Source organism: Centruroides vittatus, unplaced genomic scaffold (genome assembly GCF_030686945.1).
Source record: "Centruroides vittatus isolate TY-2023 unplaced genomic scaffold, ASM3068694v2 contig_790, whole genome shotgun sequence".
In the NCBI taxonomy this organism is placed as follows: Eukaryota; Metazoa; Arthropoda; class Arachnida; order Scorpiones; family Buthidae; genus Centruroides; species Centruroides vittatus.
Window position 1 is genome coordinate 1,706,605 of NW_027122510.1, and position 12,956 is coordinate 1,719,560.

Genomic DNA, 12,956 nt, shown 5'->3' on the forward strand with positions numbered 1-12,956 from the left:
TCATTAAGAAAAATGTGACAGAATCATCCATCAATTCACTAAAGATTGTTGATATGAATTCTTGAATTTTGTCAGCCATTTTCTTAAGCAAAAATAATCATCCAGTTAAGAAATGAAACATGATGAAACTTGATGCAAGAAAAGTGGTTTTTTTCTGTTAACAAGATGCCAGTTGTAACTTTAAACCAATAAGCAATATCGTCATCTGCTAAGACTATTGCATTTAACTATTTAACCAATGTGACTGTGCCAGCTTCGAGTAGTCCACTTGACTGTTTGTGGAGTACTTGATGTTATATAGTTTTATGGGAGTGGGGTGAGCTCCCACCTGGGTTCTGAGGTGCAAGTGACAGCAAACACCAAAGTGCATGTGCACTGATACATGTTAAAAACTGACCTTTGGAGCAAATATCTTCCAAAGGGTCAACAATTCTGGGGTGTGAAACCCCTCATTCAGAGCTTGAATCTTACCCATTGCTGTAATATTGGCTGGTATCCCATTAACAGAAAAGTACCAGCAAAGTTAGTACTTTCCTGACTGGAAGCACTCCTGGTCTTAAACTACTGAACTAGAATAATCAAATTATATAACAATTTTGTTACTCATACAAAACAGATTATATAACTGACTATGCTTAGAAATTTTAATTTAATTATTGTATTTAGCCAGATATTCTATTATATTCAACTAAATAAAAGTTTTCAATTAAATAATTCAATTTTGTTTGTTTATTTTCATTTTATTTGATTCAATAATAAAAACTTTAATTATCAATATATGGTAGAAGAATCAGAGGTAAGATTATGAGGTGGTTGGGACCTCATATAAAATGTAGACCAGGGATTGAAAACTGGCAGCTCATTAAGGCTTCATATCTAGCCTGCACCCTTGATGATTTATTTTCTAAAAATCAATGTTTCTAACATCTCAAGGGGATTAAAACAGAAAAAATTCAACTTCTGTTTATGTATCACAAAGGCCTTCGTTATAGCTTTTTTTTTTTAGTTTACATTATGTTTCAATTTACCAAATAATAACGAATACGACTCCACGTCCGATATACATCTATTCGACGGCCGTCTGCTGCATTTGAGTTCAAGAGATGGCAGTAAAAAACATCAAAGAAACTAGTAAGATCCCAACCATCTCATTCAACCGCCATATTCACAACCGAAGAGTTAGAAGTTAACCAATAAAAGTTCCAATACTAAAACCAAAGTGAACGGCAATCAGTTAACTTCTAATTTCCGATCCTCGATTACGAATATGGCCATCGGAGCTATAAGCATACTGAAATAGACACAAAATAATTTAATATGAAATTAAAAATGAATAAAACAATAACAACATTAAAACTCAATTACTGACTTAATGTAATCAATAAAATACAATAACAATAATTTATATAAACATTATGTTTAATTATATACAGAATTAAAAAAAAAAAAATCGTCTTTTTAAATTTTTAAATAATTAAATTCTATAAACCCAATCATCTATATATCAATTGCGTATTATATTCTTAATAAGCGAAATTTATTGATAAAACGTTAATTATAAACGAAATTAACGTATAAATTTACTTATCGTTACTCTAAACATCACTATAATAATTAATTAATAAAGTTTTCTTAACATTTATCGTGTATTCTCGGCAAATTCGATGAATACATCGGCAAATTTACTCATAAAAGGCCGATTTATCGATCGTAAATGCGACGAGGCTTAACAATTATTGTATAATTGAATCAAAATGTGTATACCGTATATATAACATTATAAAACAATAAATATAATCAAACCTTCGAATCCAATGTTCATCAACAGCATTGTTCAAAACGATTTACAAACAGAATGATGTATTTTTCGCACGTATACCTAAACTTCTAGTTACAAACACAAAACAAAAGCAGACGATAAAAGAAGAGATGTATCGATACTATCGCCCCCTTTCGGAAATAAACGTTTTTAAAAATAACATAAAAATGAAATAAATTTAACGAATAGATAATATATTATGATTTATAAACATAAATATTATGATAATAGTCTAGAGTAATAATTTAATATAGGCGATGAGTAAAGAGGGAGAGCGAATAAAAATAAAAAAAATTAAAAAACAAAAAGATTTTATATCACTCGCCCAGACGCCCTCTGCATCATTTAGATCGGAGTGTCTCGGAAGTTTCTTTTGATGCGAGATTTTCTTTTATAGTTAATTAAGGATAAATATTTATAAGATAAAAACTCCGTTAAATAGAATTATTACATAAAAATAATTTTTAAAGGTTAATATAAACGTTATATTTAATTTTTTTAAAGGTTTATTTTATAAATAATTAGGGCTTTATATTACCGAAATGGGAGTCGAAATCCAGACGATCCAACCTGGCGATGGTAAGATTCATTTTTATTAAAATCGATTCAACTTAACGTTAAATAGTTAATTAAATGATTTATTATTAAAAATTCGGAATAATTATAAAATAAAATAACAAATGATTACGTACACGACGTTAGAAGGCTAAACTAATTAAATGCCTCAATTAATTGTAATTAATTAGCACATTAGGGGTGATACTTAATTACAATGAAGATAAATGCTTTATCATCATTTGATTTTGCTTGATTTTTAACAATTTTTAATGGGAAAAAAAAATATTTGAAATTAAAACTACTGATTTTATTTATTAATTAAAGTTTTATATGTAAAATGTACATAAAATAATTTAAATTTAATTTGATTTGTGTGTATGTGTGTATATATATAAACCGATTTAAATCTGCTTGTGTATATATGTAATATGTAAACACACGTCTGTGAAAGACAAATTTATAATCGGATAAAGCTTTCAGATACTCCGCCGGATCGAACGGAGAATTTAATGCGAAAATTCTCCTATACTTCTCAAATTGAATATGATTTATAACATATTTCTGATAAAATTGATTATCTTTAGCAGACAAAACACAACACAGTTGACTAGCAATGCAAATAGAATGATTTAATCTTCAAGGACTGAAAGGCCTTGAACTTAGACCGTCTTCAGGAAAAAGTATATTATATATATATATATGTGCATATATTAAATCTTACAATTATTTGGAATGAAGTATCGAAATATAATTTATTTTAATGTACCTGTACGTACGTGTAGTAATTTTTCCCACACGTTATCGTTTTCTAACCGAAAGCTTCAAAAGAATTATATTTTGACATTTTTAAATGGGTTTATTATATTTAAGGCTTAATTATTTGATTAATGGTGTATTATCTGTGCAATTAGTGTCGGTATACTTGCGGTATTTAATGTCAAAAGCTTTGTTGATACAATTATGGTAAATTTAATCTGTCAGAAGTTAAAAAAGCTAGTTTATATTTTTATTATTAACCAAAATTTTATTTCATGAAATAAACTATTATAAAAATTATTGAAAGTAATTATACCGTATGTTGATTTCTACGATAAGAGTCGATCTGTGACTTACCGTACGTCTGTGTCTAATCTGTGTATATATAACTAGAGAGAACTAATTTGTAAAATTCTATATACTTTTATTGTAATCATAGAGAATATTTGTTAAAGATAAAGAATAAAATATATTGTTCAGAAAGGCATTTAGTATTTTGTACATCTTTAGATATATTTATTCAAATATTTGAAAATACGGTTTCTAAATTGCAAATGAGAAGTCATATTTAAACATTGTGCAATGTTTAAAAATTTTTATATAAAAAAAAATACAAAACTAATAAAACTGCAAGCATTCTACTGAAACATTATATTAATTCTCTTACTTAATCCTTAAATATCAAAATACAAAACTGAGAAGCCATAATGTAATGTTGACTCTGACTGTTAATAGTACTTCATAGATTTAAAAATTCTTAATTAATATATATTTTTCTATACAAATCTTATTTCACTTAAACTTGAAATATGTTTGTCTAGTTTTATATCTCCATAATATACTTAACTTGAAAATGATATACTGTATATATAAAATGCATTTGTCCCAATATCCCAGTTAAGAGGAATCCACTGTGTGTATATATACATATACAGTGGATTCCACTTAATCAGAATATGAGGACAAATGTGTTTTATATCAGTTAAACAGCTGCCCTAACTATGAAAAACATCATGCAGATGTTTTTAAGAAAGATATAATGAAGAAAAACATCTCACATAGCAACAAATTATGCAGTATATTCTTTTGAATTAGAGAATAAATTTGAAATCTTTAAAAATTGTTTATACACTGTAAGTTTAACATTATAATTCTATACATATTTCTTCTACTTTTTTTTTACTGAGGAAACTAACTCTTATGTTCATTTCCTTGGCTGTAGAAAACAGATCTTCTTCAATTACTACTAATATAAGATTCACCAACTTCCCTTATTATACTGTTTTTAAATTCAAAAATAATTCTTAAGCAGCTAATTAAATATTGAAAAATAACTCACCGACACCAAAATCCAGCAAAATGTAGAAATTCTAATAGTTCTAAATGTTTAATTTAACTTTACTGTTTTTTTTTCTGTGGAATTAAACTTGAAGATGTCTGTTGTTTATGGATGAAAGTATTAGTTTACAAGTAAAATTTCTACATTTTGCTGGAGTTTGGTGTTGGTGAGTGTTACTTTTATGTTTTCAAATTTATTGTTTCCATATCCCTGAGTTGTACAAAGGATGTTGTTTGCAGAAATTCAAACTGGATGTTTTTCATATCCGAACATAAGATGTGCAGCATAATTGTCAAGAATTTTTCTTGATTTCTTCTGCAGTTCTATATCCCATCTCGTTAATCATTTCTTAAAATTGCTAATGTTGTCTATTCACTTTTATTAGCCTGAAACTCAGTTGATAGTTGTTTGGACTGCAATTTTAAAAAATTGTAGATTTATAAATTTCCTCTGTCTGTCTGCCTTAATCTTGAGAACGGAGTTATAGATGAAATCTGTGACCAGATATGGAAGCCATCAGAAAACTCCGATTAATTGTGTGTGAACTTCCAATGCAAATCAGAAGTCACATTATTTCAATTAAAAAATTTTTCCCTGTAAGGAGTTAGATAGATGATGGCATGACTCTGTTGCTAACAGGAAAAGTATTATGTACAGGGGCAAGAAACTACTAATTTGAGGTGGAGAGCATACATTTTTAATTAAATAAATTTCGAAAATATTATTAAAAATTGCAGTCTAGCATTGTGACAATGTCAAAATAAATAATGGCTCATTATATGTAGTTCTTTGAAGCATCAGTGCTTTGCACTTTAGCAATAACTTCCTTTTTATTATCTCTTGTCACTTTAAAACAGCATAATACAATTATCTGATTCATTGACTTCTCTAAACTTGACAGTTTTATGATTACATCACAGATAACCATCAGATATCAGATGATTAAACAAACCTGTTTAAATATAAACATAATACAACTCAAAGCCCAATGATATATATTAATAAACCAACAAACACCTAAATAATCAGGCTAATAAATGGCTATAATCAATTAATAAATACAAACAAATTTGGTATAGAGGTAAGCATTAGGCACCATCTCTTAACTAAATTAATAATTTTAATTTTAATAATTTAATAAATAATTTAGAACAGTCTGGAAGAAACCATGGATGGTTATATCGAAATTTAAGTACGTCTGGAAGCGATGACTGGCTTGGGGTCTGGGTGGTGCAATTGGTAGCGCATTGCATGGCAAGTGGAGGCTGTGGATTCAAGCCCTGTCCCAGGTCAGTTATTTTCTTCCAGATTGTTCTAAATTATTTATTAAATTATTAAAATTATAATTATTAATTTAGTTAAGAGATGGTGACTAACGCTTACCTCTATACCAAATTCGTTTGTATTTATTAATTAATTATAGCCATTTATTAGCCTGATTATTTAGGCATTTGTTGGTTTATTAAATCTGTTTAATCTGCATTGTACAGCTATCTCTCGTATAATATGGTAGTTAACGTGGTAAAAAAGTGCCACATTGTGTAAATCTGTGCTATACAAAACAAAGGACTAATGCAAAACAAGGGGTTATGTTTCAGAAGTTAGTAACGAAAAGAATAGTATATTTTTGCTTGTTTATGAAAACAATATACAGTAGAGCAGGGGTGGCCAACAAGTCGATCGTGATCGACCGGTCGATCACGATGCCAATTTTGGTCGATCGCTCGCGATGTCTTTGACTTAATGTGTTACACTTGTAACTGAACGCAACGTGTGAACGTAACGCGCAAAAGCAACAATATGCATGCAGTTATGACTGGACTCGTAGAAAACAGCCGTTTAGCTTGAATATTTGATACTGTCATGCGGTAGCTTCTTTTCTTTAGTATTAACAATATTATTATTATTAACCAATATTATTTATCCACGGTGACAACGTTGAGTTTCAATTTTTCATTTGTTTAAAATGTAAGTACCTGTTCTTTATGTTTTAAATTAAATTATGGCTTTTCTTACCTATCTATTTACTTGATAAGTGAGCGTTTTTGGCAACAGACCTCTATATTTTTGGATTTTTGGAAATACGTCAACCGAGGAAAATATCCCAGTATCACCAAATGTAGCAAATATATTTATTCCTGTTTCGGAACTACATACCTGTGTGAATCTGCATTTTCATACTTAAAGTTAACGAAGACTAAACAACGTTCCGTCCTGACTGATTCCATACTGAAGACTCATTATTATTATCTTTGTCAGGATATACACCTAATTATGTTTCCTTGGTAATAGACGTGCAAACTCAGTCCTCCCGTTAATGTAACGTAATAAAATAAATTCTAAATCTGTTTTCATCAGTAGCTAATTTGAATTAATAAATATTGTTAATAATTACTCATGTTGTTTTAATTCCCCTGGACGTGAGTTTTTTGGCCCGTTAAATAATTACGTTGTTTTTTACGTAGGTAGATATACAGGGTGTTTCAGTACAAAGAGCACTCCCATGAGCTATTGATAGATTAGCAAAAAATAAGTCTAAAAATCTTATATCATTCTTCCATGATAAATTTTCCTCGCCCAAAAAAAGTCGCGAAAGTAAAATCTTATAATCAAATTATCAGCGGTACTGTGCAGTTTTATAACAACTTTTTCAAGTTTACGAACTAATAGTACCACAATTTATACATTGTAATTGATAAAAAAATTTAAATTATATTTTAACTTAATAAAAATCTATCTTGAAAGTGTCAAAAAATCGATTTTTTTAGGTGCCGCCTGTACGGAATGAACTCGTAACTGCAAATATCAAAAGTTGGGTCTGGAAATTTATTTTCTTTATGAGCCTATATCTTGAAAATTTAATAAGTGATTTAAAAAATAAAAAATAGTTTTGAACATATATTTTCCTTATCTACCCATAGCTTGTGGGAGTGCACCTCGTACTGAAGCACAGTGTATAAACATAGTATGTATTTCACACCCCTCTCGCCACTTAGACTATGCCTACGACAACAAGTCGATCGCGACACATTTTTAAGATAAAAAGTAGATCTTATGTACACAAAAGTTGGCCACCCCTGCAGTAGAGCATCGATTATTCGACTCAATTGGGGACTGGGGTTGGTCGGATAACCGAAAAGTATGAAAAAATACATTATTAGTATAGTGTATTAGGCCTGGTTTAAATACTAGCCTCCCTTTCATGGTCGAGCCAGTGCTGCCAGCTAAAACATGCAAAAATTTAACAAAAGTAATATTAAAGTAGCCAAGACAACCAAATATTGTAGCGCCACATCACTAGCGGACATTTGAATTTGCTGACTAGAACATGGTCGGTTAACCGATAAGTCGGTTAATCGGGGGTCGGATAATCGATGCTCTACTGTATAGTTTATTTTCAATCAATAATTAATTAACAATCACAATTAAAAGTATTTTATTATGTGTTAATATTAATATTAGTTAAATGAGGGCATTTTCTTTTTATGCTTTGCATACTTTAAGCACTAAATTCCTATAAACTCTGGCTGGCGTAGTCATTGAACATATAAAGAAATGCTTACTGGAACTGTATAATAACAAGTTAAATAAATGTACACCTTTCATGGGTCCAGCAGAACATTTAATTCTATAATAAAAACGTTTTTGATCCTTTGAGAGATCTTCAGTTATTCTTTACAAATAAATGAACGAGAAAATTCGAATTTAAAAAGAACAAAAATTTCAAAAATGCAATAAATCGACATAGGGAAAACCCCATTTAAACGACGAAAACCCCATTTCGAATTTTCCCATTCGTTTATTTGTAAAGAATAACTGAAGAACATCTCTCAAAGGGATCGAAAACGTTTTTATTATAGAATTAAATGTTCTGCTGGACCCATGAAAGGTGTACATTTATTTAACTTGTTATTATACAGTTCCAATAAGCATTTCTTTATATGTTCAATGGCTACACCGGCCAGAGTTTATAGGAATTTTCTTTTTATAAAGTATTGTCGTCATCTCAGCTTTTCTGTTGATCTTGATCAGAAGTATCTGCAACATTTTCATATTTTTTATTTTTATTGTAAAAAGTTTTTAAGGATGATTAAATAAAAATTTGTTCTAGTAGGTCACGTTTGTTCAGTTGAGTATTGGGCAACTTTTTTCCAGAATTTGTGTTAGAGTAACGAGATACTGCTGTATCTCATTCATTATTTTTATGGATGAAGTAATCATTCGTTGATAAATAATACCTATGGTTAAAAAAAGTTTAATAACACTTACTTTAAAATGTTTGAATAAACTTCATTAAATATAAAGTTTAATCTATAAAAAGAAAACACAGTGGCAGTCTTAAGTGCTAAAGTCTGAAAAAGTGACAATACCTGGTTGATAGGAAAGTTAGAACAAAGAAAAAATTGCATTATCAGTTTTCATTAAAGTAAACCTGACTAAAAGCCCTAAATAATTTGAAAATTTTAAAATCCATGGGCAAATTTGAGACGACATGTATGCTTACTTGAATAAACAACATACTCTAAATGGGTGACTGGTGTGCGACAAAAAAAGAACTAAAGAGAAAGTTTACAACTAAGATTTTCAAACTCCCCTGAATTCTTCTTCAGGCATTAAAAGGAATTCTGATGGAAATAAAACAGTTGAAATACAAATATTTGATTTACATCATAATTTTCTTTTAACCATAGAGTTGTGCTGGTCATTTATCTAACTCTTTTCAGGGGAAAATTTTTGAATTGGTTTGCATCAGAAGTTCTTATATAGTTAATTGGGACCCTGCTCCTCAGGTTTTCATGTTTTTCATGTCTGGCCTCTTCTTTCATCTATCTAATTCTATTCTTGAGATTCAGGAAAGATGGACAGGTGGATGACAGTGGGAATTTCTAGAAAGATAGGTACTAAGCAAAACAATATATTATTCTCTGTTTAGGTTGTAAATGTGAGTAAATGGGAATACATGAATCTACCTACATTAAATGGAATAATATCCCAAAAAGTGAAAAATTTTTGGTTATTTTCTAGATTTGTTTCTTTTTTATGATTTTAATCAAATAAATGGCTGCACAAATTAACCAATTAGATTGACCTGTTAATCAGAATCTACTGTTATTACATACAGTAAAACCTTTCTTTAAGATGACTATTTCCAACTCAGGAAATCTGGGGCCATATTCTGGTCACTGTCTCTGGTCTCTTGTCTCTCACAAACCGGTCTCTGATTGGCTAATTATTTGGATTAGACAATCAGTGACCGGCTTGTGAGAGACGAGAGACCAGAGACGGTGGCCAGAATACGGCCCCAGGTGATGTAGAGAAATGGCCTTGTCAAAGAGATTGATGAAAATATAATGGATAAAGCACTGCATATAGTATTATGCAGTAGTATTACATAGTACATATAGTATTCTAGTAAAAACACTATGCAGGCTATTTTGCAGGTGATTTATAATGTGCTAAGTATTGATTAACACTGTACTGCAAAAAATTTATTTAAAAACATATTGCACATAATTTTATGTACTGTTCATGTAAATGTAATGCATACAGTCTTAAGTGCTTGATTTGAATTAATCTTAAATGACCATTTGCTTTCTCTGCTTTAATGCTTTTTTATACAAGATGATACTGTGATATTTCTCTTTGGTTCAGTCTAATATTTCATTTATCAAAAAGTTACTTAAATAATGTTTCATTTTAAAAAAGGGAATCTTCAATGAATTCGATTGAAGAAATGCAATTGTACTTTTATACTGAAAATTGGAAAATCTTATACTTCTTAAACATTTCTCTGTAATAAGAGTTCTACAATCTACAGCGTATAACATCATTTTAAGGGTAGAGAAATGGAAATCTGCAGAAAGAAAGAGAAGTGGTTGAAAGTGGAGGAAAATAACTGAAAAGAAGAACCAAATGAAGGAAGAAGCCTTGAAATACCAAATGACTGAAGGAATCAAAGTCTGCTCCAAAAAAACAAGCACATTGCCAGTTCCCTTCTACAGGATCTTCATGATGGAATCTCAGTGTTATCAGTCTTGATTTGGTTATGGACAAAAAGTCCTATTTCATTTTTGATGGAAGTGAATATGCTGGTAACAATAACTATTTTATAAATCGAACTCACTTGTGCCTATTGACCGGTGTGAAATAAATAACTTCAATTCAACGAACGTTTTCTGGACGCCTTCCGTGTCCTTCTTCAGGTTAACTGCTGGATTCTATTATTTTTAAAAAACTGCGTTCCGATCTTTTAAGAACAAATTCAAATGAAGATAGTTCGAAAGCGCGATGACCATCGCGCATGCGCTATATCTGTCGTGCTCCTTGTCGTACTGTATCATATTCTTTTTAATCTTTGTATTCTTTTTTATCTTTGGGTCACATGATTTCATGTGTTATCGGACCCAAATAAATCTTTATGCATCCTCTTGTAATAAAGTTTGCCAAGCAAGCGAAAGAGTTATCTCGTCGCGTGAATTAATGCATGTTGTTTTAGTTTGCGCTTTATGTATCTCTATCGCTTCCAGCCATTTGAGGTGTTCCATCCGAGTCGTTTTAGTTATTAGCGTGGCCCCCGCGAAGTCCACATTAATGCCCGGTTCAGAAGCGTACACTGCAAGCGACGTGGTAGCTCTGTTGTATCTTATATCCGCCTCGTGTTCTTTAACCCTGACTTCCATAGAGCGTTTCGTTGATCCTATGTAGATCAGATCCCTATTAAATCTCTCGTCCTTTATCGGGATTCGGTATACGCCTGCCATTCTATTCGGGTCCGATGGGTCCTTTCCGTTACGTAACAAAGTGTAAATGGTTGGGCCTCTCCTATAAGCAACGGTGACCTTACGTCTCCTTGCGATAGACGCGTATACGGATTTCAAGGTCGGGTTATATGTGATGGGTATTCTCTCCACCTCCGTATTTTGGTTGTTACTTTGTGCCACTGCAGGTGCGTTTTGGCTCATTCGTGCTCTTTGGCGTTCCGCCATTCTTGGAATAATGTTGCGGTAGCCGTGTATATCCGCAATCTTCTCAATATGTTTCAACTCTTTCTTAAGCGCTTGTTGAGTGGAAGAGTGCGTGTATGCCCGTCTGACCAATGATCTAAATGCTGCTATTTTGTATTGGATCGGGTCGCATGAGTCACTCGGGATGTATGTGGGGCTTGCACATTGTTTGCGATACACAGAGGTATGGATGTTGTGCGAGTCAATCCTGATATCCACATCCAAAAAATGCACATTGGTATCACTATGTTGCTCAACTTCGATTGACAGACCATACGTGTTATCATTCATCTTTTCTACGAATTGCGCCAAGTTCGGTGTTGTCTTCCATACGATGATGACGTCATCTATATAACGTCTGTATAGTAGGATATCGTTGGTGAATCCCGGGAGTGTTTTGGATTCGAGTTGTCTCACCACCAACTCACACAAGTCCCCTGACAGTGGACTTCCCATCGGGACACCCCGCGATTGTGTGTATGTTACATTTTTAAATTGAAACACCGACCCGTAACACATGAGGTGCGCTAATTCCAACACATTCTGGTGGAGGGCTGTGTCATTTACTTTCGTAAACAGGAAGTCTCGAAGTGCGCAAAAGCACGGTGGTATCTTGATGGAAGGATACAACGATTTAAAATCCAGCACCGTTATGTAAGCTGGGGAGGTGATCTGTTTCAACTGAATGATTAATTCTTCCGGATTAGAGATGGTGAACTGATATCCGCTCATGTGTGGAACAATTATGTTGTGAATCGCTTTTTCCAACTTACGGGTGGGAGCCTTGGTTTTATCCACAACCGGACGAAACTGTTGGCCTTCTTTGTGCGTTTTCGCGAACGCAAATAATTTGGGTACGTCCGGGGTATCCATTGTGATGTTCTTTAGTTCTAGCTTCTTGGCCAATTTCGAGCACGACAATCTCTTAACTCGTGAATGTAGTTTTTCTACCCAGTTACTTCCAACCTGATTGCATTGAGTTGCGTCTATGTATTCCTTCAGCCCTTTCTCGTATGTTTCCCTTTTCATGATTACTATGTTCTTGGTTTTGTCTGCTCTGGTGATCGTGACCTTGTTCAGACGTGCCCATCTAACCGTGCGTTTGATATTTTCTCTCAGAACTAGAAGTTCCTTGGAACTCCTGTTGTTTTTAATTTTGAGTGTGGCTACCCATCTGTAGTATTCTTTCTGCGTGTCGGTGAGGCCTCTTATCAATAGCTCTAAATCCGGTATCGTGGATGTGAAAGTTTCTGCATTAGGACGTGTCGGTGCGAATGTTGGCCCAAACTTGAGAATATCCTTGACAAATCCAGGGATTTGTAAATTATCCCACACAACGTACGGGCATTGATGTTGTCTTTGGTCTTTAGGGATTTGGAACCTTAAAATCCAATTCAGTTTCTTGCTGTACCGCTTTCTTAGATTCATTCGAAGTCTATCGGCCATGTTTATGATTCTATTATTTTCCATCTCCAAAAGG

At 32.2% G+C, this 12,956-nt stretch overlaps 2 protein-coding genes across 4 annotated transcripts in view; one reads left to right on the forward strand and one right to left on the reverse strand.

Moving 5' to 3' along the window:
• The window catches only part of LOC136981754 (deoxyribonuclease TATDN1-like), a 63,554-nt gene extending 61,616 nt beyond the window's left edge, over window positions 1–1,938 (reverse strand). For all 3 annotated transcript variants that reach the window (XM_067278124.1, XM_067278123.1, XM_067278125.1), the window contains exon 1: window positions 1,804–1,938. The gene's annotated coding sequence lies outside the window, so the exon portion shown is untranslated. The remainder of the gene's footprint in view (window positions 1–1,803) is intronic.
• Window positions 1,939–2,151: 213 nt separating this feature from the next.
• The window catches only part of LOC136981755 (peptidyl-prolyl cis-trans isomerase FKBP1A-like), a 40,418-nt gene continuing 29,613 nt past the window's right edge, over window positions 2,152–12,956 (forward strand). The window contains exon 1 of the mRNA XM_067278126.1: window positions 2,152–2,398. Coding sequence (XP_067134227.1) covers window positions 2,362–2,398 — 37 coding nt within the window. The 5' untranslated portion in view covers window positions 2,152–2,361. The remainder of the gene's footprint in view (window positions 2,399–12,956) is intronic.